A 22092-nucleotide genomic window follows, 5' to 3' on the forward strand; every position below is an offset into this window, starting at 1 on the left:
GAAATCCAAATGAGAATCATAAATAATATAAAATCTGCATTAAGAGTGTGACTTTAATAAATAGAGTTGACTTAATATATACATATATATATTCTAGAGCCCCAAAGTCCTGCTTGTTCAGCTTTCAAGAGCCTCAAACCATGACCCAAAGGATGTCTTCCCTGTCTGGTGCTGATGTTTCCATACCTACTAATAACTACATGAATAATTCTTTAAATCTGGTTGGCGGAAGCCGCAAAATTTTTCTCAAATGAGATGTTTGAGTGTGGTTTCTGCATGCTTTGTTAATTTGATTGTAACACCTAGCTGGATCCTTGTAACAGGAGATTTACTGCAGCCAAGGTACCCACTCCTGCTTTTTTTGAGGAGTTCTGTTATTTTTACGAATCTACAACCTGTCAGTCTTGTGTAACAGCACAAGAGCTTACTCTAATTTTCAACGCAACTGAATACATTCCCAGAGTTATTGATGGCACTATAATTTTACGTTTATTTTGTTTGGAATACATTGTGGCTTAAAAAAAAAATTTTTAAGAAGACCCACAAACTGAAGTATTGGTTAAATGACATATTGTTATTTAAGCCTTTGTCGAGTCTTACATATGCTTCATTATGATAAAAAACAGGTTGTAAGGACTGATTCTGTGACCTTTTTTTCTCATTTTAGCCCTACTGATATGTCACCCATGGCAACCTTAAACTGATTTTAATAGAGTCGATCCTATTATTCATTTAAATTGAGGTGCAAGAGCACTTAGACCAAGGAAATTTGCATTCAGCAAATGGGGATTTGATGAGCAAAAATGATAAGATATATGTTGTATAACATGGCCTATTTTGCTAGCAAATAAACAGCTCTTGAAATTGATAAACTTCAGAATATTTTATCCTCAAATGTTTATACATAAGTGATTAAAATGCATTAGCAATTCTGCTTTTGGAAAAAAACACATATTGGGAAAACAACACAGTTGTGTTGCTTAAATTTGTAATTAACAAATTTATTACTAATTCTGTTCAGTTCTTTAATATGCTGTATTCCTGAAGAAGAACATTAATACACAATGGCAGAAAGAAGCTAATTTTAAGACTTTGGAGAAATGAATGTCTTTTAATGCTGTGTGTTTCTCTTATCTACATGCCACATTATTGTAATAAGTACATTCAGGAATAATTTCTTTTCAAATATTTTTACAAATCTTGCTCTTATTTGCATGCAAGTAAGTTGTCAGCTTAAATCTTTGAAATGCAAAATATATCTCATTTCTATATTTCATCAAGGAGCCTTTCATGTTTAATAAATTACAACTTAGATCCTCCAAGACTTTGTTTTTCATTAACTAAAAGCAAAAGGATACATTTAAAATCTTAATCACAACCTGCAAGGGTATTTGCATGTTGCTGATATTTGCCTTGATGGGACTTTTAATATTTGCAAACTAATCAGGATAGCAAGGTTATACCAATAATTTCTGAAGACAAAAAAACTTTCCGCATTATTGTCCTTATTACATTGAAGCAGAAAAGTTTTGTAAAAAAGTTCCAGTGCCTTAGCTCCAATTATCTGTATGTTTTTTGCACATACTCCTAAAGATTTCAATTAGAGAAATGGCCGTATCTCAGAAGCACTATGGAAAAATGTGTAGACGAATGTCACATCTGGGTTCGGTCTGGTATTTTGTTAGTGCTCTATCAGCATGTATTGGGCAGAGTCCTTAACTGCACAGAACAAGGAAGGTAAACCTCCCACCACCACCACCCCAATAACCGGCATGGGCCACTGCGTGCATAGAGACGTGAATCCGGGAGCAATCGAAGGATATCTTCACTCTCTGAATTTAATCCCAGTTTAGACTGGAAGTAAGGGTAGTTCTGTTTTGGGAGTGGGGCTGTGGTTGTTATTTTTATTTTTCCCAAACATCCTCGCCCACCTTGCAGAAAGTCTTCTGGACTCTGAAGTAGGATGGATCATCTCATCTGGACAGAGGCAAAACAAATCTTGACAGCACGATATCCTTACTGCGGTGAGGGAGAGAGTCCCATGGCCACAGCAAGACAATGTCACAGAAGAGGCAAACTTCTGCTGAACTTGCTGCCCTGAGACCTTCGGTTAATCCTTTGCCCTAGAATGGAAGATCAAAAAGCCTGAGGCCGACAAAAAATAGGCAGCTAATGTCGTGCAGTTAAACTGATGCAGCATGCATGTCGTTTTGCAAGCTCACAGGTTAAATATGGCTTTGCTTTAAGATTCCCATCAAATTTCGTTTTTATAGAGAAATCTCTGAAAGCAGAAGGGGTTGAGGGAGGGTGAGGTAAAAAGAAATAAATCACTGTAGTCTCAGGAACAGTAATCCTTGTTGAGGATTTTGGCTGATTGATATAAATAACATCGTCCCCGCCATCTGTCCGAAGAGGGACCTTTCCAGTCAGTGTTAAGCTGCAACGGCAGAATAATTAATGAATGGTGTCCTTTGTGCTGGTAATAAAGACAAGACAAATTATGTTATAATCCAACTGCTGCTCATTTGTCACAGCCAAATAAAATGTCAAATAAAAGTGAGGGGGCACTGTGTTTGTTTAATGGACTGCAAGCTACCTGTTTCCATTGTTGACAGACAACTAAAGTGTAAGTTCTGAATGTTGTAGGAAAGAAAACCCCCCAGACAGAATTCACAGTTCCTCGGAATGGGGATGGGAATGTAGGGAGACCATGGGGGAGGACTGACAGATAGACACTGAAGTAAGTTTTAATTAGAGAGCTACAATACCACCCTCTCCTCTGAGTTAGTTGGTCGCGACGACAGTGCAAAAGCGCTGCCTGGAAAGTCCAAGTTCAAAACACAGACAAGCGATTCGCAAATCTGCAAGAATTTGGTAGGGCTCTCATCTTGCATTTGCAGGATAGACACATTCATCCAGTTGCTAGGAAAGCCAAATAATGAAAACATAGCTGGGATTTAGCAAGTTCCACTGGGAATTACCTATGATAGAGGGCAGGGCTGCACTTCCTCAGAACATGCTCCTGCTGTAAAAATTCACAAACCTGGCATTCATACAGGCATCTGTCGCTTGCTCTAATGCCAGTTCATAGTATACATACAAACATCTGCTTCCGTGCACAAAGGGATACAGAGCGCTTGACAGGTCTGTGTTAGCAGGGTTCGCAATGCCAGTTCTTTATGCAAAAACCCTAATGCTTCCCGTCAAGCCATTAGAAGTGATACAATCAGCCCAGGCCCCATTAAGCCATCAGTGTCCACCTGTGATAAAGATGGCCATTTGTTTTCTTAAAGCCCACTTAATGTCTGCTTAACTCAATTTGTCAGGAAATGTAGAACAATTTCCTCACAGCCTGAAATTTGGTAGTGGTTCAAAGTCAAAAGGCCAGGTCTAGTCCTATTCAAATGATATAATAAACAGTCTTCAAATCGAAATCTCCCTTGAGGAGCTGATGTTTACTTTTAAAAAAATTATGTTAGCTGGAAAAGAATAACATTTGCATCCTTTATTGTTTTTTTTTTTAAATTTCTGAAGTCCTGGAATATGTCTACTAGTGAAAAGGGCCATTGCTTGATTATATGAGAAAATAACTTTATTCTCTTTTTAAATTCAGTCAGAAATTAAATTGGTTTTAGAAAGAAGAACCTTTGCAAAGCATCACTTTCTTCCTGTAACAATCACTTCCAACCTCCTTAAGGAATCCCATTGTAATATGCACAAACTTTCTTTTTAGTCTAATTTAATTTAAAATATTCTCCATATTGCTTACATGTCTAGCCATTTGTTGGAGATTGATATCGCCTTTTTATATCCCATAAAAGAGAAAATTAAATAATGGTTTTTGAACATATTTTATTTTAAAAATGATATTAATCAATGTTTTAATATATCAATGGAGGTTGACTTTGCCCCCATCCCAATACGTTGTGAATCACATGGCCAATTATATATGCTTAAATAAACCTGTCTGGTCATTTGGAGGAAGGGAATCAGAAGACATATCTAAGATTAACCAACAGGGGGCTCTCTGAAATATTCCAGATACTTCTGCTTCCTATGGTTCCAAATTTATAGTCCATACAGATCAAACATTAATTTTGAATAAAATTTAAATGAAACAAATTAATTTTTGTTTATCCAACAACTTCTACATTCAAAATGTTTAACTTTTGGTTTCTTGTGTTTTTGATTAGCAGGAGGGGGAGCTGACTCTTGATGCTACCTCTAAAGAATAATTTCTTACCTCAGTATACATATAAGGTGTGAACTGAAGAACTGAGTCAATTTTCTGGATAATTTGAACAAAAGATATTAATTATGCAGCTAATATGTACAGAAATATTGAGGCAAAAGAAAAGTGTAGGGATAAAATTATCTAGATACTACCTCATTTCTCAACTCCTTACAGGTAGAAAAAGTATTAACAAATGTTGTTTCCAAATAGAAGAGAAAGCAATGTAACTTAAAGGGGTTGGTATTGGAATAAAGTGTGTGTTTCAATAAAAGATGAACAGCAGCCTACTTTTTGACTTAGAAATACTATCATACAATCTCATCCAGGAACTAGTGTTATGTTTATAGATTTTATTTTCCACACTTCAGAGACATAGTTCAATAGGCAATGTAATTCCCTAAGAAAAGATTTGATTAGGAACAATCAGAAATAGAAAAGTGGAACTAGAATGTATTTATATACGTGGCAATGCAGGATACCTGGTCTTTCTTGGGGCTGCAGATACATAGTTCTGCGGAATTTTATATTTGTCTGTACTCTCCCTGACAGCACCCTACACCCACAGTTCTTATCCAGGTGAAGAAAGTCTCAAACTCCAACTTCGCTCTCTTGACTATGGAATATATTCACTGAATAAAAGATTAACTGCAACAAAATAGCAAGACAAAAAGTCCAGTATATTATTTTCCTAGAAATGGTTTAATCTGTAAAAAGTTTATTATTCTTGCATAGAACAACTAAAGGTTGCTATCTATACCAAATACAGAGAATTATTTTTATTATCAAGATTATACATACTTATTACAGAAAATTTGGAAAATGCCTTTTGCAAATGGAAAAAGCCATCCATAATCCTATTACTGGAAGTTAACTTATCGTGATCAATATTTTGGTATATTTTCTAGCAGTCATTTTAATTAACTTCTTGGCGGAGCTGTAATTATATGGTATCTAAGCAATTGTACAAACTTACTTTAAATTGGCTCTTTTAACAGATTACGAAAATAATAAATATTTGTTAAAGCTAGCTTGAACAGAAAAGTAAAATGAAGAAAATTAAAATCATTCTGAATTTCATCACCATATTTCAAGGATATTTCAATCTGCTTGTACTACATTTTTCTCCAGCCTACTTAATTTTAAAACTTATATAACATGGAACATTTATATGTAATATTTATCATGGCTTGATTTTTCAGTCTTTCTCACTTTAATTGACCCCAAGCTCAGTTTTGAAAATACAATTGGTATAGGAATGAAGTGTTTTTACCAAAGATTCTTAGCAATCAATGGGAGTAAATATTCTTCTATTCTCTGACACTTTAAGAGGGAGAGAAAAAACTTGTTTAGTAACCCTCCAGTGCAGTGTTTTAATAATGTGTTTGCTAGAAAATGCCAGAACTGAGTCAGCCAGTCACCATTTGAAATGGTCAGCACGCATTCCCATTTTTCACCTGAATTGTGAAGAGTGGACTACAAGAAAACCATTTCCTGGTTACTGAGAATGAAATGAAAGCCAGAGATAATCTAATGCAGCCTTCTGAGTTGGGGTCCAAATAAGTAAAGAAGATACTTGGTTTCGTTTATAATGCCTCTCTTCATGAGTTACAAATTTTGATTAACCACTTGCTAGTCTTACATAAACCTCCAATCAAACTTTGCAAGAAAGTAGTGTTACTAGGAATCTTTGAATAGATGAGAGTATCCTTCTGTTGGCTTAATATGCAAAAGATAAATTAAGTATGCACACAGTTTGGGATCACAATTTCCCCCCTATAAACAGTAGATATTGCTTTGTTTTACCTTAGAATTTAATAGGATAAGTCCCAGGAAAGCCTGATTGTTTACCTACTTAGTCGAATTTTTGTTCAAATATTTGTAAAATAGTGCTTAATCTTTATCATTTCAAAGTTTTGTCAGAATATATCAAAATAATGTATCTATTCAACAATATATTTTAGAACCTAGTTATTATTTTTTCATTCTGAAATAGTTTTTCTTTGTCTTCAGTTTGGTCCTTGATTATTATACATTTTTTTTCAAATGTTCTGGTTTCCTCGAGTGTACTTACAATTGTAGATAATCTCTCAAGTCTTTGACTTCCAACATGGCTTCTCCCTATCACTGTGCATGCGTGTGTTCATATCTGGGGACTCTTCTCTAGTCTCTAATTTTGTTTTTGCGATGAAAATATGGCCTTTAGTGCAAATTTTATTTGTTTTGCACTTTTAGTTTTTATACTGTCTTCCTTTATGGTACCTTTATACCTTTTCATGTTACCTTGGTCTCCCCGTACGGCTTGCTGATCCTTTTCTTTAGCATCCTCGATGTTCAAATTCTGTTAAAGATGCTGAAGTGTTTCCTAATTGACTGGTGGTCATTGTGAGAGTTCAGTACTTCTGAGCACTGTTCTCTTATCTGAAATGAGTTTTTTCACCGGTCACGCACTGTCAAAAATTTTGTTATGTTTACTCATCTCAAAAGGTGGAAATAGAGCAACATTCTCTGCATGCTGCCTTTACCCTCTGCTTCCGTTCTGGTCTAATTCTTATTTTGAAGCAATACCCAGATGACAAATCAGTAACCACAGCTCTTACATTCATTTTTATCTAACATATTTATGGTCTTACGGCCTTACTGTCATCCAATTTCCCCTACCATATTCCTTAACTCACTGTACTCTAAAAGATGAAATACCCAAAACATCAGAATTTCAAAAATTTATTCCTAATAGAAGTTTGTCAGTCCCCACACCTCCTATGTTTTACGTACAGAACTACAATACCTATGGTGACATGTGCCATTATTAGGGCATCACTTCTGCCTTCCACTCACAACTTCAAGGTTATTTTATGGAAATTGCTATCTCCAAGTTAGTGCAAGTAAAAGAGTGGACTACGTGTACAGGGAGAAGGAGAAGCAATGGGTGAGAAAGGCAAGGAGGAAAGCATCCACACTACTCAACAGCACTAGCCGTGTAGGACAGTGCTGCACGGTCCTACAGGTTGGCCTAGACCTTGAGTTGTCTGTCCTGAAATCAGAGAGTTGCAGAAAGATACGGGTATTTCTACCCGCGTTCAGAAGAGTAGGTTTTCTAGTTCAGCAGCTCAGTAGCACAGCTGCTCCCACCACTGGCATTTTTCAATTCAGTTCCATCTGTCTTGAAGGAAATCACTCTGAACCTTTGTCATGGCATTGGCTGTCAATCCCTATTTATTTTAAGAATTCTAGCCTATTTTCTGTGTCTTCAAACATATTTATTGACAAGTTCCAAGAAGTGGCTTAGGTGTTGCCAACCAGATGCTATTTTAAACCAAAAGTCAAGATTTGCATCACCTTTTTTTAGAGAATATCACATTGAAAGTTTGCATTCAAATTCTCCCGTGGAGTGTGACCTTTGCCTACGACTTCTTTATATTTGCACCTTTACCTAGAAGTGGTAACAGACCTCGGAGGAGGGTGTTGGTTTTTAGCCCAGCCATTTTGCAAGGCCCTCTGAGCTTCCACAAGATGCTTAGAATCACAAAATGCAAATCACTCATTTGTCATAATGATACATTTCAAAATATTTTTCCATTTGGGTGTCTTTTTTTATGATCTAAACTACACCTTGGTTCTTTATAAAAAGAATTTTGTACTTTGCACCATAGAAAAAAGTTTCGATTGGCTTGAATTGCTGGGAAGGAGGTGTGCGAATGGCCCGAAGTTATACATTTGCAGAGGAAATATCATCCAGATGCTCAAGTCAGCCTTTTCTTGGCAGACAACTAAGAGAGCCATGCCGAAACTAGGTTTAAAATTTTTAACAAAAGAATTCCACGATCTCTTACCTTTGGAATGAACATTAATTAAAAGAAACAGTCATATCCCCCATGATCAGAGTTTAACTACTATTAATTGGAGTTCACCACACAATTAACACTTTGAACTGATTAGCAAATGGAAATCATAGCAAGAAATGTTGGGGTTAGAATAGGGAATGGACATAATCTCTTGCCCAACTCAGTGTGCCTTGTCTTTTTAAAAGAAAAGAATTAAGCACTCAGAATGAATCGGGCAGATTTTGTTTTCGGTGAGGTGTTTGCCATTACATATTGCACATAATGTATGGCACTGTTAGGAGGGAAAAATTGGAGTCAACGTGGCTGAGAAGTTAGGTCTGCTCTGTAGCACTGTGAGATTGTTGACATCTGCCGAGGCTGGAGCGCTCGGTGAGCAGGAAATGGGGTGTCACTCTGAGTGGTAGTTTACCATTATCCTGGCATCCTAATGAAGTGTCTGCAGTGCACAGAGCTTCTGGATGGCATCTTAACGCACGGCTAAGCAAAAGCACTTCTCTCCCTGTCACTGTCATCCATCTGCCTGCACCCTACTGTAGCCAATGGGATGGAACCATGCTACAATGTGCTATAAGCCATTTAGAGTTGCACATTGCATAATCAGTCCCATCAAATATGTAAAAAATGGCTATTATTGGTTATTTTCCTCAAACTCTGGCACCTGGAGTTTGATACATTAAAGTTAAACTTTTCCAAGTGCTGTTTATGCTATTATTTTCCACTTTCCCCCCACTATCTAAATGGGAATGAGTTGCATCCTCATTGTCTTAAGTTCTGTTAATGAATTGAAAGACTTGTATGAATATTCATTTAAAAACTTCACTGTACATCACACTTGGTGAATTCATCAATTTACAATATAATGGCATGATCAGTTTCTTTGAGATATTTGTTTTTAAGGAAAAAAAACAAAGAATAAATCAACTCAAATCACAGATTGGTTGTTTTCATCTTACAGCATGTTATTTAGTTTACAGTGATAGTTTGAGTTTTTTCAATAGGTTTCTTTAAAGACACAGCGCATTTCACCAAGTACATTTGCATTTTAAACTAGTACTGTCAACACTGGATGATTACATTTGGTGCTTTAAGATGATCTTCAGTGAAATTCAAATGCAGTAGAGAAGAGGATATCTGCTGTTAGGTGGCATAAGTAGAGCAAGATGTGTGTGTAACCCTCTTGACACTTCTAGATAGACCCTGTGTGATTCTCTAGACACGGCTGCAAGGCAGCTGGGCTCTCGTGGCAAGGACTGAGGGTGGCTAAGATGGCCACAAAGTTGAGAAGGAGCTTTCTGTAATAAGGACAACAGGGATCTGCTGAAGTGGGGGAGGGGTTGGGTTAGATAAACAAGAGGGCATAACATAATTCGGTTGCATCAAGAATTTTTTCACAGACATTAAAACTATGGTAAACATAACAGCGGGGAGGCGCGCACTGCAGCGCAGTGGGAAGCTTAAAGCGTCTGCCCGCGCGCCGTGCTGGCTCTAACCACTGCTAGAACTCTCCGACTTTCATTAGCACTCAACGATTCACCCAGTTCCCCCAGAAAAGGACAGAAACCCAAGCAGCAAAGCCCCGTACTAATTATTGTAAATGCTCCCAGGTTACAGTATTTGGGGGGGCAATCATGGCAGGATGGTGTTAAACTAGAACAAAAGAGTCATTCTGAATTCAAAAAGAATAAAGGGGTTGGTTGGTTTGTTTTAAATCAGTGTGGCCTTTCCTTCCATTGGTGAGGCAGTGTGTTGAAATATTAGACGATCTCTTTACAATAAAATTTTAGGGCATCCAACAAAAGTGTGTACAACTCCTTCAGAGCAGTAAAAGTACAAGTGAATTTCACAAATGACTCCTCCACCACCAACCCCCACCCCAAATTTATGTGAGCCTGTCTCACAAGTCTCTGAAACAGAAACTGTTCCTTTTGAAGGAAACTGGTAATAATACAAAAATGAACGTGGAACCAAATGTAACAAGGTAGGCTAACTAATGCTTGTCACTGCAGAACGCTGCATGTCCGGTTCAAGTATTTATTCACCCTCCCTCCCCAAATAACGGAGCATTTGAGAAAAATATTGGCTTCTTCAAGGGGAGAGTGGTTTTCTATTGATGCCCAGAAACATTTAGAATGGTAAAGTTTTTTAAATGGAATGATAGGCATTTATTTTTGCTAAATCTAGGCTTGGGAATCCGGTTTCTTCATTCATGCCCCCCTCCACCCCGGCTGCTGTCAGCATTATAGCACATCAGCTTTCCTTCATGTTTGAATATTTCTCCAGAACTCATTTGCAAAAGAGTCAAAGCAATATTAAACACCACATCCAAGCCTCTTTTAAACACACAAAGAAATGGGAAAACACATCAGAACTAGACCATGGAGAAAATCCTCCTTTCAAATTTACTGTCTGCTTCACATGCTAGTATAAAATAGCCCACAAAGTCCCGTTTGTGATCCATTTGAAACAATCTTGATTTGCTTAAATTGTCACATTTTTCTTGCACATTTCTTCCTGAATGCAAAAATGGAAAAGAATTCTCTTCCCTCTTCATTATAAAAGTGTAGAATTTCTGGCTTGTTTATTCCTAATGGAACACTTGAGAAAGAAGAAAATATATAAATATCTCTTTCAGAAGATTAGTTGTCTCAATCTTTTTAAAAGAGAGTATTTGTTCATTTATTCCCTGTAGTAAACAACTTGGGCTTTTTACTGTAATTTTCCATTGTCAAATTGATGCATTTCACTTTGCTGACTTGGTCCCATGCTTCTAAAACATCTTACCTTTTAAAATTCATATTTCCTTTTTTACCATATATTAATGGATATTATTAGGACACAGATAGTTAGGAGTAGAACCTAAGCAATTTTGTAAGCAAATTTGTTGGAGAAACCTTCTACTCCATTGTAACTCAAGAAAACAGAACGTGAAAAAAACTCACAATCTAACAAAATAAAACTATAATTTACTCCTCATGAAAACCTTTTTCCAAGCTAAAGATTTCAGGCAAGAAATGGCTTAAGTGTTTTTGAGTATTTCAGATCAAACCTCAGAAAATTTGTCTGATTTACTGGTAAATATTGTATCGATGAGGTCAAGAGCAGAGAAAATCCTGGTGACTAAAACAGAAGACAGAATAAGCATTTTTTTTAAAAAAAGGACTGTTTACCCACTTCAGTCTCTATGGTCCTATGCAGTCCCATTACAGAGTGGAAGCAAGTCCCTTAGCTATAATGAAGGTGCGTCCATGTGTTCGCCTGCCATGCATGTGGTTCTTCAAAAATTATATTAAGGATGTTAATAAAAAATGCCTAATATTTTCAAGAAACTATAAAGAAAAAGAGAGAGAAGGAGAGGAAAGCAAGCTGTGGCAAAATACCTGGGCTCAGCAGCTTTCTTGGGGAAATGGTGAAATGTGACTATGTGATTTATAATGAGAAAAGGTATCTACAACATACAATTTTCTACCTAGCTGCAAATAATAATTCATAGTGATGTCCCTTCCAGATAAAAGACCTTTGCTATGTGGGACCCATGTGGTAAAATGATCATGATGAATGTCAGACCAGTGCAGGTAACGGCTTTACAAACCATTAAGATTAGCTGGCTCTTTTCTCCGGTGATAACAGTAACCATGCTGCGACTCTACGTGGTAATAATATCTCAGTCCTGATAAATGCCAGAGCCAGGCAGAGGTGTTCATCATTCCCAGCTCAGAAATGCTGACTAAAGTCGCCACATGTTGCCTGTTTGTCTTCTTGTACAATAGTCTCACAATTAAAAAAAAAAGCTGAATCATAAAATTATTTTATTCCTCATTTCTTAAAGGACTTTGATGTCTGTGCTGTTAGCCGTCCCTGCTCTCAATGTCTCTGTGCTGCCACGGCAATGAAGCTCCCACAGCAACAGCGCCCCACGCTAACCTTGATCGCCTCGTCATAGGCTTTCTGTTCAAAATGAATAGTTACGGATAAAGGTTAATGTGCGTCTTTAAAAAAAATATTTTTAACCCAAACGACAGGGGGAGATATTTCCTAGTTAGCCTTTGTTTTAATTGCGCGACAGATTCTAGTTATTGTCAAGTGAGATTTTTTTTTAATTCCCTATAAGTTTAATTTGCCTACCAACGGAAAAAGATAGACCACATCAAAAATTTCATATTTAGAGACATATTTATAGGGTTTCCACCCTTATAAAGACACAAAGATCATGCTAAATATAAAGCGCTGCTTGAGTATTGGAAAATAATTACCGGGTTTTGATTAGAAAGATGTCAAATGACTCAAAATGCTAATATTGTTTTTTTTAAGCTTGTAAAACTATATGTATATATATATGAATAAATATAGTTTAATGACAGTTCTCACAGGAGAACTGAATTTTAAAGAAATAAACTAGTGAGCTTTATTTTCTCAGCACAAATTATGGCCAAAAGGTGAATCAGTAGCATTCGTAAGTCACAGAAAAGTACTTGGCCACCACAACACCTCCAAAATTACGTTGAAAAAGGAAATTCTGAGGAGGAGGACAGCAAGGTCATGCCTTTCCTGTGGAGATCGCTGCCGGGGTGACAGCCAGTCCTTACTCTCTAGTCTAGTGAGACACAGAGTTTGCATTGCTGCAGAATTGAGGAACATGCGTCCGAGAAACAGTTTTAGGTTGCTGAACTTTAGGAAATGTTATCATCCTCAAAAGCAGCACCATTTATGACAAGTTACGGGAAGTCAAAAACGGGAACACCTGCCCTCACTGTGAGGACCGTGCCCTAGAAGTCACAGAATAGCCCAGAGGCAAAAGAAAAGGTGATGGCATTACTTTCCTGAGTGCATTTGGGGCTGTATAAAGAGGCTATGAATAATAATTTGAAGGCCTTCAGAAATTGAGTAAATAAAATTTTACTTTTCTTGATTTCGTATTCATTGCATTTCTCAAATCTTTTTTTTTTTTATTTTTGGTATAATGAACTGATACCTTAGAAGCTTTTGTATTTAAGGATCATCTTCGAGGATCCCTTCAGTCAGAAGAAAGATATAAAATCCATTGATACTTATATTATGATACATCTTAAACTTAAACACCTCTTATGACATATTTTGTATTTTATCTGCCCCTCTGGATTATAAAATGATAGAAGATACAGACCAGCTCTGTTTGTATCTGCCACAGGTGGGGCATAGGCCTTAATACATTTTTCTTTAACCATGCATACATATATGTTCGATACTTCAAAATGATTTAAGAAATAGATAAATTTAATTCATTTTAATCATTTTTGAATTGCCAGACAGTGAAAGTAGAGGTGACGAGAAATGGAGGTTGCACAGAAGATTAGGCTGGCTCTTCCCAGCCTGCTCTGGTCGGACGAGCTCCTCCGGGACCAGGGCCAGAAGCGCCTCCCATGCTCAAGCTCTCCTCACAGGTGAAAGAATCCAGGGACTCATGGCAATCCACTGGCCAGAGCATTTTGTCACTGACATTAATTAGTTGTAGAGAGCTATTTTCATTTTTAAAATTCTTCCTAAAAGGGCTTCTTTATTCAAAAATCAGACAAAATATTAACATCTCCTGGAAGAACAAAGCTATGGATACAAGAGGAGAAGCCTATTTGCCTGCGAGGCGATGAGCTCTAATTCTCAAGTGATTCCCACCAGAGGAAGAGAAAGGTCTCACCTGAGTCAATTAGATTCTATTCCTGCTGCATCTTTCCTGCCCTGCAAATCACGTACCTCTGTCCTTGAATTGAAATGTTTTGACATGGATTCTCAACACCTAAAGTCAAATGTACCATCACAGGCATTGAGAATGTGCCATCCTTTTAATTAAATATAAAGTATGACTTTTCCAGTTTGGAGATGGGCAAGGGGTACAGAAACTTGAAAAAGGGCAGATTGCCAACACCAGGTTAGCATGAAGGCCATTGTTTGTAATACAACGGCATGTCTATTCATGATGTATTTGTCTACTTAGGAATTATAACCACTCTTCGATAATGGGCAGCAGTCTATGTATTTATAAAACTATCACATAGTGTGGGCTGCTTCTGTTTTTAGGAAAAAGTACTAAAGAGTAAAATTTATGGTTTCTTATGATTTTGGAAACAGCCTGAAACTATGAGCAACTATTCATCAGGGCCAATACAGAGGCTGATTCGAAAGAAAGATTTTAATTTAAGGGGGCTTACATTTAATGAGCACTTACTATATGTACATTTATGTGCACTGAAACATTTAATTCTACTAACAATGCTGTGAAATATGTATATAGGTTTTGGGGGGGTTTTCAGTGTATTAAAGTAGGGAACTAAAAACATCAAGAGTTCAAGCAACTCTCCCCAAATCATATCGCGGAGCAAGAATTCTAAGCTAGTTGTTTAAACACCTCTGCAATATACCGCTTCTCTATTTATAACACGAGTTTGAAGTATATGTCTGTTTGTATCCATGAATGAGTCTTGCATTTGCCCTGGGAATGTCCCTTCCTGGAGTAAATATAATTATTTAAAGGAATTTATCAAGCAAGTGTTGTCATGCCTTAAATGATTCCTCAACTCCCAACTTAAGTTTTATAAAGTAAAACCCATATCCTCAAAGAGTTGTAACAGGTTGCAAGGTACACTTAAAATGTTCTCTGAAGATACTCACTTCCCCTTTAAGCCAGGGCAGTCTCTAACTAAATTCTGAAATGGTCATGATACGAAAAGTATAAGCCAGATAAAACTTACACTGATTTCTTCCAAATATAGCCCCGACATGTAAACGACGACCATTCTTCACACAGGATGCATTATACATTCCAGAAGAACTTCCAGAAGCAGAACAGCTGTGATACTGCTGACCTCCTTGTGACAAAGGGGTACCATTGTCCTTTAAGAATTACACATCAGTGGAATGAAGAGTGCCCCTCATACACTGGTGACAGGGAGAATTTGGTCTTTTCTTCCTCTGAGAGGACCTCTATAAGAGAAAGCACAATTTATTTTGAAATATGATTCAACATGTGGCTATAAATAAGTTAAGAATAATAAATGGATGGATGATAAGGCCAGAGAAGTGTCCAGAGGTCAGAGGTCCTGGGTTCTGCACTGAATAGAACTCTTTCCATCACTGTATAACTTTATCTTATCTCTTTACAAAAAGGCATTTGGTTGTAAATATCCTTGTTTTAGTAGCAACATTTCATGCAGATAAATGCAAATGTAACCATCGTAAACCATATTTTTTTGAAATGTGTCCTCAAAACCATGAATCAGGGGAGAACTATAAAGCCGCGTCCTTATCACAACATTTAAGGCTATTTCACATCATGTAAAAGATGTTAGTTACTTCTTTAAGTAGTCTGGAGTTGTTTTTTAAGAAGCTCATTTACAATGGAGTTCAGGGTGGTTTGAGAAAATGGGGCCAGGTGGGTGAAAAGTAGGTATCGGTAAGCAGCAGATTACTATTTTAATGTGTACTTGTTCATTATGTATATTTTTACATATACTTTTTTTTTCACTGGTAGATGGCAAAAATGAAGTCCTACAGAAAGGTTTTGTATGCAATTGTGGGTTCACAGCTTATAGTTTGGAGAAGCTACTGGGATATGGGTGGGGAACTGAAGTGGAGAAATTCAGAGCAGAGGGTAGATAAAAAAGGTGATTCGGAAATAAAGGTAAGAGCACTTGTAAGGAAGGGAGAAAGAATTATGGAGTTTATTATTACTGGAAAGATTTCTTTAAGTTGATTTTCAGGACAGAACTGGAAGGAGAAAGAGAGAAAGACATCAGTTTGTCGTTCTACTTATTTATGCGTTCATTGGTTGATTCTTATATGTGCCCTGACAGAGGATTGAACCTACAACCTTGACGCATTGGGGTGACTCTCTCACCAACTGAGATACCTGCCCAGCGCCTGGAATGATTTTTATATAAGCCGTGTAGTACATAATTTACCTAAGAGGTTCTCTAATTTCCATGTAGAAAAAGTTCTCTGTTTCCCACTTTAGTTACAATGTAAAAAAGTCAGAGATATCTCAGTCTTCTCAAAACTCTCAATACTTCACAACAATGAGCAACCATATGCGGAAGGAGAAATATTAATAGAAAACGCTGTCTTTCACATGCTCACTGAATCAATTGAAGACAGTTGACACGTCTTCAGTAAGCCGTGTGTGAATCTTAGCTCATTAACCACTCCTCTATTATGTATGCGATTCCAAGTCCTAATATGACACATCAATAAACCAGATCTGAAAAGGTGTCATTTCGATTTTCATGTTTCCAATTGTATTTTTAGATATTCCTCCACTTAGAAGTGTTTGTGTTATTTCCTGATTTTACAAGCTACAGGAGAGTGGGTGTGGTATTGATTTGAATGGGAAGCCACTGCTTTCCTATAACCTTTTCAAAGATTTCATTCTGATTATACTGTAAGAAAATAAATTGCTACTCCTTGATAATATTTCGACCCTCTCTAAGCCATTGTCCAGTTCCCCTTCGGTGTATGTATCACTTAGCCACACACACCCGTGTACCACGGTTCAACTGTCCAGTTCTTCAAGTGTGGGTGAAAGTTGACAAAAGAAAAAAAAATTTTCTGTAAAATACACTTTACGTAGGATGGTTCTTGTAAGCAGATATGGAAACCACCATACACTTTACAAGGATTCTTTTATGTAGCTGACTACTCACCAATCCGATCATCAGTCTTTCAGCCTTTCCCAAGTATTCAGTGTTGTGAAATGTCAGAACACCAGAACAAGTGTGTTGTCACTACTGGCACCAACTCAGTTCAAGGACAAACCCCTTAATTTTGAGTGCTCAACTGAGAGGATGATTATTGCTGAAAACGAAAAGTAAACCAGACCCAGCATGAGCCTCAAAAAAGGTGAGGGGTTGGGGGAGGTATGAACATTTATAAAGAAGTTACTTTTTATTAGTCTTTGCACCAGGTACATTACATACTATCTTGTTTAATCCATAAAACTGACCTTTTACATATTCAGAGAAAATAAGAAACTTGTGGTCCTAGACCACACAGCTAACAAAAAGCTGTTACAGAATTCAAACCGTGGTCTGTCTATTGTAACACATGTTCATATCTTTCATCTGTTCACTTATTCTCTCTTCATTCATTTAACCCACCGTATGCCAGTGTAAGGGCTTCCTAGCTTTATAGGAAAATTCCTAGTTTAATGCAAGAAATTAGTAGGCATTCAAGCCACGGCAATATATTTTTTCAACTTTTTAAATTACAGTTTACATTCAATATTATCTTGCATTAGTTTTAGGTGTACATCCCATTGGTTAGACAATCGTGTATTTACAAATCATTCTTCCTGATACTTCCAGTACCCAAATGACACCATACATAGTTATTACAATACTGTTGAATGTATTTCCTGTGCTGTACTTTATATCCCCATGACTATTCTGTGACTACCTATCTGTACTTCTCAGTCCCTTCACCTTTTTCACCCAGCCCCCCAACCCTCTCCCCTCTGGCAACCACCAATCTGTTCCCCCATGAGTCTTTTTTCTGTTTTGTTTGTTCATTTATATTTTTCTTTTGATTCCACATATAAGTGAAATCATATGGTATTCGTCTTTCTCTGAGTGACTTATTTCACTTGGCATAATACCCTCTAGGTCCATATATGCTGTTGCAAATGGTAAGATTTTTTCTTTTTTATGACCAAGTAATATTCCATGGTTATATGTACCACAACTTTTTTATCTACCTGTCTGTTGATGGACACTTGCGTTGCTTCAAGCCATGGCAATATTATGTGAAATGTTGTATAAACAGAATGTTCTAAGTACAACAGAACAGAGAAGAAGGAGAACTGACTCTTTCTGGGGAAATTCATAATTATTTTACCTGGTGGTTAAACGCACATAGTAAAGTTCTCATTGCTGCCAAGGCACCATGGCAGTGACCTTGCAAATTCATATATTTCCAGCTAAGCAACCCCCAGCCTCTCTTGAAACTCACTCTTCACTGGATCACCTGCTCCCTAAAACTGAAGCTTGCTGGATATAACCATTTGGATCACTCTTTGCTTATCATCTGTCCAGCTTAATTTATGGCTGCTACTTCTGTAGTCCTCAATGTCAACTGATCACTTTTTTTGGAGATTCTGGCATTGACTTGATCATTACAATGGCCAGAGATTTCAGTGAAATTAGAAAGTTCCCCTCTCCTCCTTTCCCTTCTTCTCCGCTCTACCACTTTTTTTTTTTTAACAGTAAGTATACTTCATTCAGGACTATTGCTACAGGTATAAGAACTACTGCAAGCACCTCCTCTATTATCATCTTTATTGTCTTAACCAAGTGGTTCACCAGATTCCTAGGTAAATTCTATTCCTGGCATGGGCTATATATCTTTGCATATAATCATTCGTGTGTAGCATTAGCTTCACATGGTTAAATTCAAGGTATCCAAGTATCCCTAAGAGCTCTGTCCTGGGCATGCTATACAAATTTCACTTTCATCTTTACCGACTTGATTTAGTTCTTTTCATGAGTTTCTGGTATCCCACAGGCTCCCACTAGTCTTATGAAGCATCACACTGCCTTAGTATCATTAAGCTACAAGGGGACTTTCTACCCCTTTGGCAGGAAGATTAGATCTACTGTCTGCTATGATGTTACAACTGGCTTTTTCTTTTTTTTTCTTTCTCTCTCTCTCTCTCTCTCTCTCTCTCTCTCTCTCTCTCTCTCCCCTTTGTCTCTTTCACTGGCAGTTGTCCAATCCATATTATGTTGGAACTCTTCTAAGAATAACTGCAATTTTGAAAGCTGTGACTGTGGGAGGTATTATTTATAGGCCTTTGTGGTTTTAGGAGGAAGAAGAAAAGCTTCCAAGCACAGTTCTACTAGGAAGACTGCCCCCATCCCATTCTGGCCAAATACCATCTTCTGCAAGATATTTTTCCTATTATTTCTTATTTTTAAAAAGTAGGGGTTTTTTGGCAACAGGGTATTTGAATAAAACCTGCCAGTTTCTGAACTAACTCTTTCTTGCTCTACTTTATTTAGTTCATCTACCTGAAAACAGGTGCTTGCAAATTGGACTTTAGGAAGCACATTGTGTTGGGAACCCTATTTGGCTTTAGTATAAGAAAATCACTCATAAAGGCTTCAGCAACAGAGCTTATTTCCTTATATGAGAAACCCAGAGACAGACAGTGTAGGACCGGTCTGCCTGCTCCACGGATTCAGAGAAGTGCCCTCTACCTGTGTGTTCCCCTCTGCTTGGCCTCAGTTCTCAGTGCCGTCTCACGCTGTAAGCCATTACGTTACAGAATGTAAACCATTCTGTCTGCTTTCCGAAGAGCACAGGTAAAAAAGGCTAAAAAGCTAAATCAGCCCCCTATACATAACCTCCCCAGGAGTCCCACATAACACTGTGGCTCAACGGCCAATCTTAGTTACATGCCCACTCCAGCTGCCAAGGAAGCTGGGAGGTGAATGAACTCTTTTAACTAGGTATGTTGCCATTTCCTCATCCATGGGGTTTTCTTGCTAAGGAAGGGGAAGATGGAAATTGGGTGCTTGTCATCTGGAGCTCCAGGCTAGAAGTTAGAGATGCAAGTTTAGAAAGGAAAAGTACCTAAGTCAATATTCATAAAGTGTTTAAGTTCAATAAATTATTACGATTCTACACCCTGGTTGAAAGTAGGGTAAGATGAATTCCCTAGTGCACAAGTAACTTAGTTTTTATTATACCATCCCTGCTCATAAAAGTCAAAAAGAAACAAAATGAAGGAAAGCAATTCATGTGGCATGCAGTGTTGAAGAACTATTTTTTAAATGTGTATGACTAAGTTTTATACTTTCAAATTTTTCACTTTCCCAATTTATAGAAAAAAATAAAATGTATTGTGAAGACAGTACAGCAGAGTGTAATAAAAAATTCTTTACTCTTCCACAAAATCAAGCAAACAAAATAATATCGGTAATTAAATCACAACGTGTGTCCTTGTGTGTTGGTTTCCTTTTGCTGCTGTAACAAATTGCCACAAGCGCAGTGGCTTCAAAGAACAAAACTTTATTATCTTACATTCCTAAAGGTCAGAAGATGGAAATGAGTTTCACTATCTTCCTTCTGGAAGCTCCATCTTTCTCCAGGTTTTAGAGACTGTCTTCACTCCTTGACCCGTGGTCCTTCATCACATAACCTTCCCTCTTTCTGCTCCCTTTGTCACATCACTTCTGTCTCTTACTCTCATCCCCTTGATTCCTGCTTTACCACCTCTGTGGTTACCCTGGGACCACCCAGATAATCCAGCAGAATCTCTCCATCTAATAATCCCCGATTTAATCACACAGGCAACATACCCTTTTCTAGGGAAGGTAACATATTTCCAGGCTCCAGAGATTAGGACATGGACATCTTGGGAAGTTCATTGTTTATCCTACCACACCTTGTATGATAGTAAAACACTAAGATTTGATTCAATAGCTCACTGATCACCCTATACATCACCTCCCCAGGAGTCCCTCATAACACTTTGACTTGAGTCTCAATGGCCACTCTTAGTCACATGGCCACACAAACGGTGGTGGCCGCACTGTTGCTGCTTTCATAGTACCATGATCTAATTCAGAGTCAACATGAAGAAACTCCATGATAATGCTGAGTACACCTATTCCCTTTGACTACTGAGTAGGGCTTTAAGCTGTTAAGTCTTAGTCTAAAACTCTCCTAAAATTCCCTCATGTAGCTATGAAATCTTATTTTTTTCTAACCTTTGTTTTTATTTTATTTTTTCAGAAAAGCAAGATAACAACACGAGAATTGAAACTGTGAAGTCTCTTGTACAAAAACTCCCTCCACCAAATCGTGACACCATGAAAGCCCTCTTTGGACATCTGACTAAGTAAGTTATAAAGGTTTCTGGTTGTGTTATCGGACACTCATTTCCTAAATGAACAGTGTTTAATTTCAGATCTCTAAGACAAGGGTTTCCAAATGCATCTGTCTCAGATTTTCCCCTCTTGCTGATCTAAGTCTTCTTACAGAAGATGGAGAATGTGCTAAAGGTAGGAAGGAGAAGCTACACAAGGAACTTCTGAATGAATTTATTTTTCCTAGTCTTTTCCACAAATATATATTTGCTGAGTGGTTGCCAGAACTGTAGCCAGAGCCCTGGGACGGCCTGTCTTTACTTTGTTATATAGTATAATAGGAAGAACATGAGCTATTTCAGACATGAGTTCAAAACCTAGTGCTGCCATACACCAAGTGGTAGGACCCCAAATAACTTACTTAAACTCTCTGAAATTTTACTTCTTCATCTGTAAAATGTTGACTCAGATTAATAAGGTACCATCACCAGCTAAGAGAAGAATATCCCAAGTGGAAACAAACAAATGTAAAAACCCAGTGGATCCAAAGACCTTGAAGTATTTGAAGAGCAGGCAAGGTTGGTGAAAGCCTAAACAACTAGGGTGATGGTGGTAGGAGTTGGGGTCACAAAAGTTAAATGGGTATCAGATCCTAAGGGGCCTATGCTCCATAGTAAGACATTTGTATTCCATTGTAAATACAATGTAGAACAACAAAGAGTGCTAAATTGGGGAAGATCACTCAGGCTGGCATGTGGAGAATGGATTGCAAAAGCAAAAGGAGGGGAACCTGTTAGGAGGCTACCCCAGTGGTCCAGGCAAAAGATCATGGTTGCTTGAGTGGAGGCCATAGAGACATTCTGGAGGTGGGTCAGGTTGGATGTGCCTGCTCAGGAAGCAGTGGGGAAGGGAAAGGAAAAATCAAGTGTGCCTCTTAGGGTCTGGGCTTGAGTGAATGGAGAAATGGGTAAAACTGGAGGAGGAGCAGGATGAATAAGAACCGCAGAATGGAGAGGTCCATTTTGGACGTGTTAAGTTTGAAATGACTGCTATTCATTTGCCCTTGGTTAGTGCCTTCCTCAGGTAAGGCAGAGCTCAATATGAGTGATGAGGTTTTAGCTTTCACCATATGCATATAGTAATATTGAAGCCTGATAGAGTTTCAAGTGTATTGGGCAACTCTGCT

The 22092-nt window shown here is 37.7% G+C and overlaps 1 protein-coding gene across 1 annotated transcript in view; it reads left to right on the forward strand.

Moving 5' to 3' along the window:
- Nucleotides 1-22092, forward strand: part of ARHGAP15 (Rho GTPase activating protein 15) — a 619281-nt gene that overhangs the window by 535985 nt on the left and 61204 nt on the right. The window contains exon 13 of the mRNA XM_024569724.3: nucleotides 20833-20938. Coding sequence (XP_024425492.2) covers nucleotides 20833-20938 — 106 coding nt within the window. The remainder of the gene's footprint in view (nucleotides 1-20832; nucleotides 20939-22092) is intronic.

This window comes from Desmodus rotundus, chromosome 2 (assembly GCF_022682495.2).
Source record: "Desmodus rotundus isolate HL8 chromosome 2, HLdesRot8A.1, whole genome shotgun sequence".
Lineage (NCBI taxonomy): Eukaryota > Metazoa > Chordata > Mammalia > Chiroptera > Phyllostomidae > Desmodus > Desmodus rotundus.